The sequence below is a fragment of the Athene cunicularia genome (assembly GCF_003259725.1).
Source record: "Athene cunicularia isolate RWA chromosome 3 unlocalized genomic scaffold, athCun1 chr3_part1, whole genome shotgun sequence".
Taxonomy (NCBI): domain Eukaryota; kingdom Metazoa; phylum Chordata; class Aves; order Strigiformes; family Strigidae; genus Athene; species Athene cunicularia.
Genome location: NW_020799097.1, coordinates 22,627,350 through 22,645,945, shown reverse-complemented (window position 1 = coordinate 22,645,945; position 18,596 = coordinate 22,627,350). Strand labels below are relative to the sequence as shown.

At 42.5% G+C, this 18,596-nt stretch overlaps 1 protein-coding gene across 1 annotated transcript; it reads right to left on the bottom strand.

Moving 5' to 3' along the window:
- Positions 1 to 12,934: 12,934 nt before the first annotated feature.
- Positions 12,935 to 18,594, bottom strand: KBTBD11 (kelch repeat and BTB domain containing 11; the record flags this gene model as incomplete). Its single annotated transcript, XM_026844041.1, has 1 exon — positions 12,935 to 18,594. A coding segment is annotated over one exon (1,275 nt), but the record flags the coding sequence as incomplete, so codon positions are not given.
- Between the last annotated feature and the right edge of the window lie 2 nt (positions 18,595 to 18,596).

The window sequence follows — 18,596 nt, the reverse complement described above, 5'->3', positions numbered from 1 at the left end:
GCTGATGCAGCAGCTGCTCTAGTTAAGGTTTGAGGATATTTTACATGTATTTAGGAAGAAAAATAATGCATGTGTGCAGTACTATACAATACTCTCTAAACATTGTTAAAACTATTCAAATACAGGAAAGAATTAACAATGTTACACAGAATAATGACTTTGATTAATTGGTTATGGTTTTAAAGAGTCAGTATATTTTTTGTAAGATGCAATGACCCCTTTGAACAGCAGAGGACGTTTAATTACCTCAATTTGTCCATTGAATGGTATCCAGAGGGAATAACTGTGGGAACAGTGAGGAAACTCAACCTGGGGACGGATGGGGAGAAAGGCCCTTATGTGCAGTGGTAGAGGCAGAATGCCGCACTCTCACTTTCACACATGAACAAAGGAGGAAGCGGAACATTTATCTCTTCTGGGTTTTCTCTTTTTTTTTTTTTTCCCCCAAGGTCTGCAGCACAAAATCCCTCCCAGGCAAGTTGTCAGCAAGGAGGAAACATTCTGTGTGCAGAGACCCAGCCTGGGAGATTAGCGATATCACTTACCACAAACCCAGTAGAGCAAGTGGAACTGCTGTGAAAGGACGCAACAGAGGAACTGTTTGAGAACTGTGTATAAAATAATAAATACAGCTGCCACTTTAATCATTGCATCAAGTTTCCAGCGATGAGCTTGATTTGCCAAGCTGCTGAACCAATATGGGGTGCCAGAGGAACTTGCAGTAGTCAGCGAAGAAGCTGGGGTGAACTAAAGCTGAAGTAAAACTAGCATAGCAAAGTTTAATATAAGTCTACTCCCACACACCACACTGTGTTGCTGTGCATTTTGACTTCCCTTGTTAATCAAGATAGATGCACAGCAGCAACTGGCCTTCTCTGCTGAGATGAATGCACACTCTAAGAGACTGGAAAAATGGCAACAGACAACACCGTCCACAGCAATGGTGGCCCACGGCTGAGCAAAAACCAACCATGTTGTCTTTTGTAACTGATTCTGGAGCCTTCGAGTCTTTTGCATTAAAACACTGGTGCATAAACAACTGAACAACCCTGAGAGCAGGGACCAGAGTCTGAACCTGTCTGCAGCAAACTGCAGTGTCCAGCACCTTCTCATGTCCCATCTCTCACGCACTGTATCTCTCAGTATCTTCGCACTGTCATAACAAGAGAGGATGAGACTGCCATCATCCTAGGACAATGTGGTTTTAAACTTCTTAAATCACAAAAGGCACTAGGAGGGGACTTAGTGACCACACTATTAAGGAAGGTTATGGCAGCACAGCTGCCACAGATTTTAAAGGGACAAAGGCAGTCTCACATTGAAAAGCTACTACAAGTGATGAATGTGCACCATAAATCCCAGTGAGCTGAAGCACTCCTGTTCCAGAGAGAAAGAAGATTTGGCACAAACCCTAGTATTGTGTTCCCTGTCACCCCTGTAAGCATGCCAATCATTGTCATAATTTAAGAGTCTTTACCAACCTAATGATTCTATGACTCTATTAAACTAATTCATCAGCATCAGCCTTTTTTCCAGGCACACTCAAACTACTTATCTCCACCACATTGCAGACTGAGTCTAAATGCCCTGAGAACCTAAAGGTCCCCGTGGGCACATTTGGAAAAGTACAACACTATGACACAGCTCCACATCTACATTATCTCCATGTGCCATCCAAGTCCACCAACCAGGCCTATTACACCTAGAAGCTCTCTTTCAGACAGACCTTTCAGAACCTCCTTTTTAGGTCAGGATCTGCACAAAATGAAGGGAAAGAGATTGGTCCTGCATATCAGAGGCAACTTGTCAGAACTTTAATGGAAATTAGGGCAAAATTGTTTCAGACCTTTTCTCTGCCCAGGGAAATGTGAATTCTTATCACCACATCCCCTTGATACAATCAGCAGTCCAGAAGGTTTTCTAGATGCCTTTCTCAGTCTTTTCTCTGCAAATTGCTATATATGGAATCAAATAATGAAACACCTGATGGACCATAACAGGGAAATAACTATAGCCTAGTTTGGAGAGTAGTCATTGGGAATGGACATGCATTCCTGTCAGCTGTTACTGACTCCTTCAGGATCTTTTAAATATAATCTTGAGTATTGGCTTATCCAAGAATTTTGATGTCTTAAATCATAAGATTTTGCTCATACCACCTTTCCTACTTAGTTCTGCCATGAAGCGTCCCTAAGTGAAATGCAGCTTGACTGGCAGAAAACACTGTCTTCTTAATTACAGTACTGCACCTTTTCCCCTGACCAGAATAAATCATACAAGGAGTTTCTGACAGTTCAACTCACTCCATCTACACCAGGACATTCTCACGACCAGCTGTCTCATGTATGAAGACCACAGTGCTTCAGACACTCACCACACCATGTTGCCTCTGTATAAAGCAGGAATCCAGACACATTAAAACCCAGCCATTCGGACAGCAAGCATCAGAGTTCTCCTAGGAGAGACAACACCATCTAGCATGTGCTTAATAAGGGTCATGATTTCACCATGAAGAAAGGTGGGAGAGATGGAGGTGGCTGGGAGATGTTCAGGTGTCAAGGGTTTCCCATGCACCAGGGAACTGCAGCCTTCTGCAGAACAGGGTGCTCTTGGCATGACTATAAACTGAGCTGCTTCAGATATAGCCCAGAGAGAGAGGAAACAGTGTGGAGAGGTGGCAGATTTGGCATCAGAGGTTTCCTCCATCCTGTAAATAGGATGTAGAGCTGTTTACAAGGGCCGTGAGTCCCTCTTTCACCATGCAACTGAACAAGCCCCCGCAGACAATGTCTCTGCTACTACAGCCTACTCCCTCTCCCTGCCTGCTCCCCTCAGCCTCCCTGGTCTGCTGCTGCTGCTGTGGTTGCTGATGGGAGCAGCACCATAGGAAGTCAAATGAGACATGAGGAACAAGAGGGGAGGAGGAGCAGACTACAGCTCCCAGTCCCTCTCCCTGCTCACCTCCGGCTGCTGGAGAGATTGCCCTGGTGGCAGCAAGGGTATCTGGCATATCATTTCAGCTCTGGATTTAAGCACTTTGGATAGACTGGAGATAGAGACAGGACAGGTTTGGCACCCTCCTCCCACACAACTTCTGACTGCATGTTATGCCATCAGTGTTCTTAAACTTAGATTAAGCCTGCAATGCGTAACACTCAATGAGGTTTTGCCTGGCAATTCAAAATTACAAACTCTTTCAAATCTTCAAAATGGTGAAAAGCAAACCATTAACATTTTCGTAAGCATATCAGTCTTTCTTCCATAGACCAAACTGAAACCACAAAATATAAATGGTGTGTTTCATCTGATCATAGAATCATAGAATCATAAAATTGTTACTAAGACCTTTAAGATCATCGAGTCCAACAGTTAACCTAACACTGCCAAGTCCACCACTAAACCATGTCCCAAAGTGCCACATCTACACATCTTTTAAATACTTCCAGGGATGGTGACTCAACCACTTCCCTGGGCAGCCTGTTCCAACAGGCTGCATGATCACAGAATCACAGAATGGTTTGGGTTGGAAGGGATTTAAAGATCATCTAGTTCCAACCCCCCTGTCATGGGCAGGGACACCTTCCACTAGACCAGGTTGCTCAAAGCCCCGTCCAACCTGGCCTGAAATACTGCCAGGGAGGGGGCAGCCACAACTATGATGCAGCAACTGATTTCAAGGAAGCACTGTAAGTAAGAGCAAACCAAATACGTCATCCAGGGGAGACATTTGAGCAGGAGCTGAGCACAGGTCTCAAACATGCAACCTGTAGTCTTTTCATCCATCACTTTCAAACCTTTGCTTTGTTTATGCTAGGAATTAGTAGAGTAGCAGTTAGCAATGCTGGTGAAGGAAATTGAAGGCTGGGTGTGGGAACAGGCCTTCTGTCTGAGCACAGTTCTTATCTTCCCTCGATGCTTATGCTGCAGTCACTCTCATCTACTGCGAGAGATCATTATCCCTCCTGCCTGTCCCAGCACTTCTGCACTGACAGTATCACTTCATTATTTGTCATCCAACCCACAAGTTCACATGTTTATGCACAGCTCAACTGTCTTTCTTTACTATTGCTTGCTTCATTTAGATTTATATGCCACCTACTAGCAGTAAGGTAATTGTTTCCTTCCATAGTAAGTAATTTACTTCTGGAAGAATCTGATTTTTTAACAGTTGGAGGACCATTTATCAAAAAACTCAAAATACTGTTTCTTTATCCTGGGATAGTTTTGACTGATTTTGCCCATCTTTTTTCCTGTATCCAATCCAGTTCCACTGATGCTTGCAATGGTCAGACAGACACCCTAACCTAACTTAAAATACTGCCACCAGCACTTTAAATTCTGTCTCACATAGATCTCTTTGAGCTGCATGAGCAAGCACAGTATGTACAATCCCAGCAGTCTCCTGGAGCTCTCTGGGCTAGATACCAAACTCCACTATCATCATCACAATTCAACCAGTGATTGCAACCATGGGATATTTTATTTTAAAATATCTTGGAGTACGTGTAGTCACTGTCACCTAGGAGATGCTGAATGAGTAGGAGTTTAGCCACAGATAATTTTGAAAAGGCTTATTTTGCAGGGTGAATCAACTGATCCTTTCTTTAGCTGGGAAGCTGTCCACATGACTATTGTAAAATAAAATATTAGAAATCATCTCTCTTGAAAATGTAGCTTACATCTAGCACTTTAAAAAGAGTAGTAAAAGGAGTTGGGTAGAAGCAGAAAAGACAACAGTGTAAGATGGAGAAGTAAGACAAAGGCTAAGGAAATTGCTGAAATCCTGCTCACTTAACGGACACAGAAGTGAAATTTATGGTTCTTATATAGAATTATGTAAGCTATTACCATTGGTGCTGTGCTCATAAAAACACCAGTGGATACAACAGGAAGAAAAGTGTCTTGTGCATGTAGTCTGCCTCGATACAAACCCTTGAGGAGGGGGGAAAGAGGTATCTCTTAAAGCAAGGGATATTATAACCTTTAAAAAAACAAGTCATATGAAAAGTGTCTTGCTTTTCCAAATAGAATAAAAAGGTGGAGGAAAAACAGAGCCTGTAGGCTTAGCTTTGTGTGTCAACACAAACACTGCCCTGCAGACAATCTTTGTCTACTGCCCCTTAATTAAAGGAGCTGTTCTGGAGTTTTCTTAGATCAAAGAGAGAAACAAAGGAAAAGAGAGCTATATGGGGAGAGAGAAAACAATAAGGTCTCTGTTTCCTTCATGAAATATACTGGGGGAACCACCGTTTTACTGCAGAGCCACAGGCCTTTTCTATTCACAAATTAAAGCCCAGTGCTAAACTTTCGAAGATGCTTGCGCCAGCTTCTGTTTCCAATTACCTGCACACTGTGTGGTTTCCTAAGTGGAGTTTCTGCTGAAACTGTAATCAGTCTAAAGTAAGTAATACCCACAAATGCCGGCTTGCATTCATGTCTCCAGCTGCCCCATCCTGCCTGCAGGAAAACGCCTTCTTTACTATCAAAAGAACACAGCTAAGCCTAGATATACTTGGCTTTAACTTTGATGTAGGCCAAGTGCCCAGGAGAAAACTGGCAAGTGGACATAGGGGGAAACTGATCATAAGTATTCTTTCTATATCACCTCTACATGGGTTTTCCTTCCTCCCACACAGCTTGCCATGGTGATTGTGAAAGGTTACGCAAGATGCTTGAGCACTCAGAAGTAACAATTGTCTCTGTTTGCTAACAGCCAGTATCTGTAGATGATTTCCAGTTCTGAAAGGAAGGGGAAGCTATATGCAGGAGGACTGCAGGAAGCAGCTCTTTTGGTAAGCAGGCTGTGCCCTTGAAATGGAGCAAAGCACCCTTGCTAGCTAGGAGGGACAGAGTTGCCTCATTGCCAAGGGGAAGTGGTGAGGGTTGCCCCACACTTTGTTTTGAAATTTTAAACCAAAGAAGTTGTAGCAATCACCAGCTGGCTGGCAGAAGCAAGAACTGACTTCAGTGAACTACACCACCAAAAATGTTTAAAAGGTCTTGACACAGGGATGGGTAGTGCATTTCAGATACCCTTATGACCTCTGATCCTTAAAAGTGCACATGGAAAGACACCGACAAAAGTGACCTAGGAAGAAGATTTTCAGGAAGCACAAATCAGTGTTGTTCCCATGACTTCATGTATCCAGATTTGCAGCCCTTGACAAGACCTATGAAATCTTAATGAAAATGCAAACCTTTCCAGGGAACATGTTTGGTTGCTTCTTTCCCCCTAATATTAGGAGACTTAACTTTACCACATTTATTTATGGTTTATTTATTTATTTACGGACAGAATTCTAAATTCTCTGAAGCATACAATGCTGTAATGACATTTTACCCTGTTAGGACTGGAAGAGGAAAAAAAAAAAAAAAAAGGGGAAAAAAAAAAAAAAAAGGAGGTCCTCCATGTGAATTCACACAAAGGACTTTAACGACCTATTCAGTGCTTTTGACTCTTAGAGTTAAGACAAAGACATTATCAGCCCCAAAATCTTTAAAAAGTTGAAGTTAAAAAGTTAAAAATAGAACGTTTTGCAACCTTAATTATGTTCAGACTTCAAAGCACTGAACATCATTTCCGATAAAGGGAGCAGAGAAGAAACTGCAAGGAAGAACTCTACTTTTTCATCCCACTTCTCTCCAGACTACATGTCTTTCTCAGTATAAACTACATAGGCAAGAAGTGAAGGTGGAGGAATAGCCACAGCAGCGGTATTAACATTCCTGAACTGTGTATGTCTGTGTATTAACTCACCTGGGTCCTCCACTACAGACTTCCATGCGTAAAGAAAAAAGAAGGGTTCCCACTGCCTTTTCAGAGCCCAGGAGCATCCTGGCTTCAGGGGCAAAGGATGCTGCAAAAGGTCACAATTAAGGACCAAAGTAGGAACAGTTCCACTCCATCTTTTTTATTCTGTTCAGATCCACAGGAAGAAAATATTCTGTTCACATGGAGCAAAGGCAGTAAAAAAATAAACAGTAAAATAATGCACTCCACAGTATTAGCCAATGTTCCCAAAGTGTTTTACTGATGCAAACAGTTAATTTATTTCCAATACCTGATGGGATTAGTCATCTTTCCCTCCCTGCCCCTACTTTTCAGAGAAAACTGAAGCTTAAACAGCTTTTCCCTGGTAATAAAGGAAAGTTTATGGAAGAACCATAAATAAAACTAGGTCTTCCTAATGCCTCTATTTCCTATTCCAAGAGCAGCAGAAACTAAACATAATTCCATTGTTCATTTATTGCTCAAAATTATGTCTTTTTCTTTATCAGACTGAGCATATGCAAGCATATGTAGGAGTCAGATGAGCTTTACCAGGGAATTGTTTCCCAGGTAATCTGCACCTACAATTTCTTCTCACTGAGAATGCTTTGCTCAAGCCTCCTTTCACTCCCCACACTCTTTTCCCCCTCTGCTGCCATCAGCCACGGCACAGCAACGCCGGGAGTCTCTGCATAGCTCTCTGGAATATGAACTGCTGCAGTCACTCAACTGGCTGGTCTCATTTACCCTTTATAGTGCCCTCAGAGAGCAGGACAAGTTCAAAACCAAGTGAATGTATTGCCTGGATCCTCTCGCATCTAAACTGTGCATGAGGAAGCCCTGGGACCGATAAGGAAACCCACAGCACATTCCAGCTGCTACAAATACAGTAGCAACATCAAGAGTAGCCAATGCAAATACTGATTTTTTCACTGCCCCTTCAAAAGTAACTTATTTTACAACTTCTCTTTTACTACATGCAAGCTGAGCTTTTTTCCTAGCCCTTGAGAATGAAGGGCAACCTTGTAATTTGAGTAAGAGGAAGCCTGGAACTGTGGTCTCCCCAGAGACCTATAAAACGAGTAACGACTGAGCTGCTGTGCCTCTCTTGTTCTTGGGAGAGGGGATATATAGCTTTGCTTCTCTCTGCAGGCGCTGAGCCAGGCTAGTTTGGTCAAAAAAGCAGCGGGAGCCAGAACAAATTCTGTTCCCCGCGTCCTTCCAGTTGTTGCTTGCAACAGGGATTATCAGGTGAGCAGCCTCTGCTCCATCCTCTTCTTGGCTGAAGGCACCTTGCCCCCTTCTAGAGTGGGATAAAAGCATGTTATAGGCATATAGTGATACATCTACTGATATACACCTATACACCAACAAACTGCTTGAAAAGTCTAAAGTAGCAATGGCAGCAAGTATGTTGAGCTAAACAGCAGGCTGTGCTCCTTGCCATTAGTGCATCAGTCAGCTGAGGAAGAGACAGCCTACACTTGTATGGCTCAGCTTTTCAAAAAAATATTACAAAGACCATATGCACTATCATCATACCTTTATACTTCAATACTGTCAAAGGCAAACGAGTGGGACATAGACAGAATCTATGCTTAAATAACACTTTATTAATTGAAGTAGTGCTTAACAAGGAGATATGAAGGAAGTTGCTGATGAATTAAGGGGTTTATTTCAATGTTTTTTCTATTAATATTTTGACACTTCATTTTGCTTTATGATAGGGTGATAGAATACTGCACCTCCTAGGTGTGTTAACAAATCACACAGTCAAAATCGGTATTGCTCTCAAAGATACTTAAGAGCACAGAACCAGAGTAGGAAGGCAAAGGAAAGAGGTTCAGCTTCTCTTAATTAGCCCATGGAAGTTACCCCACAGCACTGCTCCCAGGCCACGAGATCTCTCAGGGACTTGCAGAATTTTGAGTTTTCCTAATGGTTAAAAGTCATCTTTTTAAGAAGACTCTCTGCCTGTCTAGAACTTCATTATGATCTAAAAAGAGTCTGGCAATGATGGCAAAAATTGTCTTATTTGCATTCCCTAAAGTTATTAATCTCAGCTTTTATTTCTCTGATTCTAATCAAGATTCAGCATCTTCTTTAATTAGAAAAATATGGGAGAGACATATAATCCATCATTGCAGATGGCAGATTTATTTACTTATGCAGAATGGTTAAAAATTGCTACAAATTTTCCACTCACCAACTCTGCAATGATTTTTCACATGTGCAAAGAACTGCAAAGCAGTAAAGGCTGGCGGGGAAACCATTCATATGTAATGCATTAACAAGCTGTCAGTAAATTAGACCCTGACCACTGAGATAATGGTTTCTAGATGGTGTGGGAATTAACTTAATTCTTCAGCAGTCTGTGCTCTTGCTTCATTCCTCAGAGACCTCCTACCCGGTCAATACTTCAATCCTGCATTTACTTTTTCCTGTGGCCACAGCCGTACCCTGACTAAAAGCATGGGTAAGCTTAAACAAAGGTACACAACTCTCGCCTTAGGTCTGCATCATGACTAATTTAATTGCTCACAACTTTATTTATTCCTTCAGGATGCAAACAGCTCGTGGTTTATTGTACCATGCTGCCAAGAAGCAGATGGATTAAGTCTTCCCCACTTCATCTAGAAATTTAGGGCTTTATTAAGGGAAAAAATTAGAAGGCTAGAGAAGAAAAGTCTGCCTCCTGAGGAAAGGAAAAGGAGTTTCACTGGTTTCCAATGGGTAATTTTTCCAAATTCACAGGCCCCCTGTATGACCTATGGGAATGTTCAAGCAGAGAGAGAAATGCATGCAACTTGCAAAGAACAAAAAGCAAAAGAGAGAAAAAGAAGGAAAATAGAAGGGAAAAGGTGAAAAAAAAAAAAAAAAAAAAAAGAGAGGAAAGAGGATGACATGAGGAAATAACCAGAAAGGAGAAAAATAAAGGAAAAAAACAGGGGAAAAAAATAAAATAAAAAGGGAAGGAGAAAAAGGCATCACCTTCAAAACTCTCCATGTGTAAGCTGCTCCCTAGGGAATGCATCATGGCCAGCACGCTGAGAGCTTGGCCATGAAGGACATGGTGTAAGACTGCCAGGCATATTGTTTCCTCTCTCCTTCTGAAGGACGTCATGTCAGGACAGCTGTCATCGGAGGACAGCCATTCAGCTCCTGTCTGTCACTGCTTACGGCCGGAGCAACCTGCCACAGTGCAGGTGTCACTGTTGGGTCAGGCTGTGCTCCCTGCCCTCAGCACTTGAGCCTGCTCACTACTAGTTGCTTCTGGTGGTATTTATGAGATGCAGATGCTCTTCACACTTGCTTCAAAAAGAAGCCTGCAGGTATCTGAGTAACAAATGCCTGTTGCTCCCCCAACCTACTTTTAGCCACATAGTTTTGTTTAGACTATGAATTCTTTCTCTTCTGTTTACAGGTGCCTGAAGAACACAACCTGAAACAGGATTGGGTTTGTTTCCAGGCATGGTCCCAGTATTGATAGTTACTAATTTGAGTTGCCTTTTTCCCCGCCCACAGTGGGTATATCTGTCCATAGGCTGTAAATTCACGTTTGATGAGACTGTACACTTGATAATTACTTGGTATGACATGGGAGCTCCCAGGCACACGTGACTTCCCAGCTTGCACAGTCTAGGAACTGAAGCAGATTGGTCTTTCCAGCAAGACTGCTCCGCCTTCAGGGGAATACAAGTCAACACCATCTGCCTCTGGATGTTCTCATACAAAATCTTTTTGTGATTTCTGAAGTCCAATACATGGACACAAGTGATGCTAAAAGCATGCATTCTACCTGGAAACAGGTAACAGGGGATCCTCCATACCCAAATCAAGAGGACTTAGAAATCCAAATCCTTTGTGCTACAACTGGTGGTTTCAGTGTTCCAGAATCGAAAAATTAATCTTGTGACATGGCACAAGTAATTGGACCCAGCCACATCATTTACCAGACTGGATACACCTGAAACTTAAGCCTGGGGCCTAAGCATCCTGAGAGAGGTAGGTGCAAAATGTTCAATTAACCAAGCAGGAGTACATACTTGAGATACACTTTCATTGGCATGAAGCTTCCCAATGTTGTAGTTCACAGCACAGAGAAAAACGGTAGTTAAGGAATTTATGTTCTAGTGAAGTTAAAAAAAAAAAAAAATCAGTATAGTGATTGCCTGAGTCTTATTCTATGAGATTTTCTTTTTTCCAGTAAAGGTCCCTAGTAAATTACAACAGACTCAAAACTCTGGGGCTGAATGGAACAAGTTTTCTGGCAATCTAAGAATTTGCTTGAGTTTCTCCAGATCTACCCTGCTTTAACCAGCAGCAGAATTTGGCCGTTCTGAAGAAAATGTGAGGAAGCTCCAATAGTTAGAGCTTGCATGTTGGGGCAGCTAAGGAAATAATGGAAATTGCACCAAGTGCAACCCCACCTAGTCTCACAGTCTTGGAGTTTTCAAACAGGTTATATGACAATTTAAAGCAAACTATCTCATGAGAAAGTAAGTAGAAAATACAAAATTCAAGCGTGTTTGGTTCTGCTTTTCTTACACGGCTGTAAACTACTCCAGCCAAAGATCTGACATGTGACGCTAAGACAGGAGGGTATTCTGGGAAAACCTACATGTAATTTTTATAAATTAAATAATGTACTTTAACATACTGACAAAAAAAATAAAAATGAAACAAAATGTAACTGAACTGGAATTTATGCTAATCCATATCATTTTGTCTTTGCTTTGTAAGAATAAATATAATACTGTTTACTGATTGGATGGATGACAAAAAGAAAAACCACCAATTACCCAGAAATCCCTAAGGGGGAGCATTAGCTTTTTGTATGTATTTATTTCATTACAGCATAACTTGAAGTACATAAAAAGCTTTACCTATATACTTCAGAAATGAAACTGTTAGTACATCAATTACACACACAATTCACCTGAACTGTGAACAGTGTCTAAAGCATTTGCATTAGTTAATCTATTGTAAGTGGCAGCATCGACATTGTTATTTCATGATTTTACAAATTTGTCCAAGGTTCATCCACTAAGACTTAAAAGCAAAGCACAAGACCCCTGAAAAAAAGTAGCTTATTAAACACTGTGGTTGTTTGAAATGTATTGCAGGTGCAAAATGGTAAGACTAACAACATAACTAGTAAAAACTGAGCTGTTTAAGAAATATTTGAAAAAAAAAATGGCTCTGTATTCATCACTGTCTCGAGTACGAACTCTGGTTTCCATTCCCTGCTGTTTCTTTGATTCAACTGGATATATAGTAGGTATTTTTGACTCCTAATTCTTCTCTTCCCTCCTAGTCCTCTGCCCCACACTCCCATTTCTTTCCGTTGAGTAATTAAAAGTTAGAGTCTCCAAAACAGCCTGCTGATTCCTAATACTGATGGGTTCATTCCAGCAGCTCTCAGCATTCAGTAGGACAAAACAAATGAAAAGTATGTGATTACATATATACTGAGTACACAATTTTACTGAGCTCTGTGTCAATCTCTGCTTTCAGCAGCAGTAAAGTCAGAATAGTTCCAGTAATCTACTAAATGTGTGGAACTATTACAAAGCTACATTAAATCATCTCAGAGTAGGTGCTGAGATAGTAAATACACTTAAATAAAAACATACTTTGTTATAATAGTACTCGGACTCATGCTGGTAATAGCTACACAGAGATGTTCTGTTAAATCCAGTGCAAATCTGGTGTGCAGAATAACGGCTGAGAAAAAAAAAAAAAAAAAAAAAATACCACCATTTCCCTTTCTTGTGCTTTCTTAAGTTTCCCAGAAGCAATGCCACTGGGAAAAAAAGAAAAAAACAAACCAACCACCCCAAAACAAAATCAAAGATACAAGTCTGTCTAAATCTTCTGGGTTCATTCAAGCAGAAAGCACTACATGTCAGTCCAGACACAAAGGAAATCACCCCAGTACCACTGTTAAGCTTTGTGATAGTGAAGGGTAACAGATCTATGGAGCAGTCAATGGAATGGATTCCGTAAAGCAGGAAAAGCAATAGGCTACTCACAAATAACAATCATCAGGATACAACACTCTGAGAGCCAATCAAACAGCACAGGAGAGTTACGGCTTTCATGTGAATAATTTATTCTTTTATCACTTTAAATTTTACCAGGTACTTATTTACAAAGAAATTATTTTGTGGAGAGAATTTACACCAGTTACTGCATAATTTTATTCATTAACAGGGTATGATTAACATCCTTTCCACGTTGCTTAACAGTGCCTGTTTTAATCAAATAGGGTTATTCTTTTGCCAGTTTTTCCTTTGACTGAATTTCCAAGTGTAAACAGAATTTGTACACATGCCTTTGCTGCAATTTTCTTTTTACAGAACCAGTTAATAGATGGAAACATTACAATTCCATCTGTTATTAGCATTCGCTAAGAAGGATTGTTTCTTTTCTGAAGCAGGGATTTAGTTTTAGATACAATGAAGGCTTTGGGCATTTCCAAGTTAGGCACTGCAATGCCTCTTTAACAAGGCGTCACCCCTGAGAAGAATCCGAACTACCTCCTTGGCCTCCCAGTACAATGCATGGAGTCCCTCACCTCAGACTGGCAACCCAAAATACAGAACCTGTCTGGAAAAGCTTCCCACAGAAGCAAGATTGCCCAATTGCACCAACACGTACCAACTGTCCTGAATTACCCATCCAGGAGCTGGAGCCTGGAATCTACCCAGAACTTGGTGTGCAGGAACCTCTGTATGCTTTTGGAGAATCTGCATTAGGTTCATCCCTGAAAAAGAGCCCTAGGAGGTGGTGCCAATATTCTTCTAAACAGTCATCTAGATTTGAGAACACACACACATTAGGTGGGAGGCCTAAATTCAGTCCTTACTCAGCTTAAGGGAATCTAAACCTATATCCTCTAGCAGATGGTCTTGAAAACAGGAGTACTCTAGGGAGGAGGAAGCAGAAAAATCATCTCCTGCATGTCTTATTAAAAGTGGGAGAAGGGGACTGTGAGATTTATGGAGAAGAAAGACAGCAAAGAGGACCAGTTAGTTTCAAATTACTCAGTGATGATGAGGGTTTGAATTCACCTGCCTGGACAATTTCTGAGATTTTTAGCCAATTAATGTATAATACAAAATGCATCAATATTTAGAGATCAGGCATTAGCTCCAAGAGGTCCTTCAATCCATTGCCAATCATGTGGTGGAAGATACGGATTGAATCCTTGCAGGCTAAGAAAGCAAACACATATCTCCATGTTCCCATGCAAATACAGTAGCCTTCAGGCTACTAGATAAAAGAGCTCTGTTTTAAAAGCAAAACATATGCAAACACAACTTGAGGGTGGCCCAGCCCTTTAGTCTGTTCCATATTACCTCAGTGGCTTCTGTGTATCGCATCATCTAGTTTCAAAGGAGTGGAGGCGGTAGCTAGGTAGGCGCGTAACTGCTCGGAGGTGAGCAGTTCTGAATGGGTGGACAGGAATGGCTCGGCACCTCTGCATGTCAAAGGGACAGTGGTTGCTCAATTTAACAAATCAGAGTTCTGGGATGACAATTCTAGTCTTCAAATACCTGGTCTACCTGAATTCTAGTTTTAGTAACCAAGTTCAGTGGGTTTTTTTTGGATACGCTGAAGATTTAACTGAGGGGGAAAAACAACTCTCAGCAAACCTGCCTCAGGCTTAACCAGGGAGGAAACAGAGGCCACAGAGTAGGAAATCTGGCTATAAACATGCCCCTGTTGTCAATCATCAGGCTGTGATTATGCAAAGAGTGTACAAAGGAAATAGGTTTGATGGACAGCTACTAATGAACACCAGACTCAGCCCTCATTTACACTGTGTAAACAGTGAAAGTGGGTAAGCACTTGATTCAACCTTTCCTAACAATAGCAAAAATACAGACCACTGCAGATTCATAGAATGCTTATTACTGTAAAGATTATTTCCAAATGTATTTCTTCATGGTGTACAGCAACAAATACTGAAAGAAAGGATATGTTTCATCCTTTCCCGAAAGTCATCTTTTGACTTTTGTGGCATCTTTTCACAGCTCAAATCATGAAGACTGCCCCAAATTAATTTAAAAGCATTTTCATGCATTAGTAGGAGTGAAAATGCTAAATTAATGCTTAATTAATAGGAATGCAAAAGCTGGCTTGATTACTCACTATGCTGCAGTATAAGAACTATACTACATAATTTTTTGAACTACAAAATCATATTATATTGTAAGATAAACAAGACATTTCCTTGTGTGTTCCTGGTGACTCTACTAACTCAAAATCTGGCCTAGCACTTATGTCTTTAGTTTAAGTAAGCACCTAAGTGTTTCACTACACAGCTTGAAATACTTTCTACAGTTAACATAAAAATGATGCTGGAGGCAAACACATAATTATTCTCTCCTGCCCAAGCTACAATGCTGTAATTTAACTTAGAGTCAACATTTCCAAGGATTCTTGTCTGAGAGTTAAGTCCATCATTCGGTAAAAAAAATCAGTTTCTTTGTGAATTGCTAAAGAATATGCCAGCTGTGGTATTAAATTTCACTGCACCTACGTGTACTGAAGCTAAAATAAGTGTCACACTCTGCAGACCTGCAGTTCCTACCTGGCTGATGCTTTAATTAGTTCACTAGGGAATAGGCTTGCTTGGCTAAGAACTTTTAGGAATGGTCCACTGTTTTCTACAGGATGGCTAAACGGATCAGCTGCATGAAAACCCTGTGCAAGACAGATGGAGAAAAGGAAAAAAAAAAGCCATGAAAGTGAAGGAAAGAAGTATCTATAAACTTCACTATTCTATTCTGTGAAGATGGTGTCTTAGGACAGAGCCTGCTGCCTTCCTTTGGAACTAGCAATAATGTGTAAGAATGCTAATGTCCTATTTAACAGAAACATCTTAATAAAACATAAAAAGATCTGCTTTCTTTGATGTAAGATCCCTATGTCTTTCTAAAATGAATCTATGCTAGAGCTCTGAGTATAAACAATTCCCTTCCACAGTCCATGACAGTTCCAGGCTGAATTATCAATAGCAAAACCACTGGTTCTCTTTTTTCAGAAAAGGTTTCTCAGCGATTTACCATAAAGCTAAAACATTTGCCTTGGCTATTGATTTTTTATATAAAATGTATAAAATAAAACACATGTGCCCTTTTCAATACAGTCTGTCTGCGTAGACGGTTTACACTTTTCCAGTTCTGAGTAACATGACAAAAAGTATGATAACTTTCCATAGGCAGAAAGAATCCTTGTGTGGTTTTGTCTTGTTATGATGCTGCTCCACAAACAGCACTCTCAGGCAGTTCAGAATCCCAATGACAGAGTACACCATCAGCATGTACTGCAATTAACAAGGCCTTACTGATTACAGCAATCATTAGATCGAAATAAATAAAGCAGTCTCTCAATCAAAAGATAGGGGAATAACATCACGCTAGTGCACAATATAATCAACATGTGTAGTACATTCCTATTTTCCGTGTCCTTCTTTGATGGTCTTGCACTAAGTTGGAAAAGCTTCTTGCCACAGGATACTGAACATACAGTGAAACATTTAAGCTGTCTGCAGTTTCAAAGAATTTACATTTGGTTTAAGTTAATCTTCCTTGACCTGCAGTTAATTAAAGAGCAGCTGAAGTACAAAATATTTCCCCCAACTCTAGTGGCATACATGGTCATGTCAGTCGGTTGCAGTCTGAACAGCTTCAGTTCATTTTTGTTATAACTTAAAATCTCTGATAAAAAAGGTAATAAAATGATGTCTGTTTTATACAGAAATCATTGCCTTTTTCAAATAAAGAATGTATTAACATTTCATATCTGCTATAATATGCCACATTTTAAAAAGGTAACTTGCCTTTTTTTTTTTTTTGTATTCCAAATACAAACATGTGGCACACATTTGTGTTACTTAAACTTTGTCTGGTATCTGTTAAATCATTTGTGGTTGAAATTCCTGGGACCACACAGTGCCACGTCTTCCTTAAACCATCTATTGCACCAGAAATGAAAGGCTGTGATGGACATGTTCCTTCTATAATTTTCTAACACAGGAAGTAGTTGGTTTAACTTAAAAACAAATGCAGCTATGTTGCCAGCAGTGTTTATCTCTGCGTATCATCCCGGAGAGAAAGAAAACAAATGGCAGAAAAGGCTCTAGCCCAGATTGCAACTACGTGTAAACACACAACCAACACTAACAGTAACATCCATTATGACACTGTTGTCAGGAATTTTTTTATAAATGCAGGTGTAAAAAAGTTTTTCTCAGATTGGGAATTGGCACAAACATAATCCAGAGATTATCCTTTATAGCAGCTTTTCCTTTCATGTGCTTGGCTTTTCACACAAAGCACAGCAAACACAAGAGGAGTGACAACCAAGTTACAATCAAGTGACACCAGCTCAACATCCTGGGAGCAGAGGAGGAAAGGGGAAACCCCTTCTCTCTGCAGACATGCTAGAGGGGGTCCTCTCTGTAGGGGGGAGTTTGTGGGTCCCCCACATCTGCAACCCAGCTCCCCACTCAGGAAGCCAGAGACAGGCTGGCCACTTCACAGAGGGAGGGAGCCCTCCTGGTCCCCTGCTTTGTCCAGCCTCTCGGGGAGGGTGAGCACAAAGGGTAGGAGGACACCCTTGGCATCCAAGGGAGCTTTAAGAAGCTCTCCATCAAAGGTGCCCTTGAGCCCGCCATCTGCTTCCACCTCCCCGTCCTGGGCTAGGCTGAAGCGGAGGGTGCCGGTCCGGTTGACACAGTAGATGGTGTTGCCCAAGGGAGCGCAACGGAAGGGCTGGATGGGGCCACCACTGGGCCGCAGGCTGGCGCACTGGCTCCAGCGCTTGGCCACTGTGTTGTACCGGAAAACTTCAACTCCACCACCAGTCCCGCCACCTGGGCCCTGCTCCCCACCGCGGCCGCTGCTCACGTCGAAGCGGTAGATGAAGCTCTTGAAGGCCACCATGTCAGCAGAGCGCCGGCGGCTGCTGTTGTAAGGGCACTCCTGCCACTCGTCACGCTTGGGGTCGTACTTGAGCAGGCGGTAGAAGAGGGAGCCTCCCGACACATAGATCTCCCCGTTGCAGGTGGTGGCCTCATGAGCCACAGCGAAGGCACCCTTGGGCAGGGGTGCCACGGGGCTCCAGCGGTCGGCCCGCGGGTCATACCTCTCCACAGTGAAGAGGCACTCACCCCCCACAGCGTAGAGGTAACCGTCCAGGGCCAGCAGCTTGAGCTGTGAGCGGGGCTGAGCCAGCGGCCGCACCTGGCTCCAGGTGTCAGTGAGGGGATTGTAGCAGAAGACCTTGTCAGAAAGGCGGGCTCGGGGCTCGCTGCCCGCCGGCCCCGCCACGATACCCCCTGCTAGGAAGAGGTAGTTGTGGAGGACGCACATGGCACAGCCCTTGGCATTGGCCTCCTCGGGCAGGCGCGTCAGCACCCTCCACTCACCGCTGCCCTCCTGGTAGCAGTGGACGAGGGAGCCGCTCTCCTCCAGCGACACCACGGAGGAGGGGCTCTGCGGCCGGCTGCTCTCCCGGCTCTGTGGCCGGCTGCCGCCACCCGGCCGCTCAAAGGCATCGCTGACCTCAGCCACCAGCAAGCAGGGCCGGCCTGCCTCCATGCGCCGCTGCAGGATGAGGTCCCGCTCGGTGCCACTGAGGCGGCCGTAGACGCTGGGCTCCCGCAGCACCTCCAGGTAGTGGTCGCTCATGAAGCGGTAGGCGGCCTCCCGCAGCTCCGCCAGTCGCTGCTTCTTGGCCAGGCAGAGGAGCTGGTAGCAGTTGTCGAGGCGGAGCTGGGCGCGCATGGCCTCGGCGGCACAGTGCAAGGCAC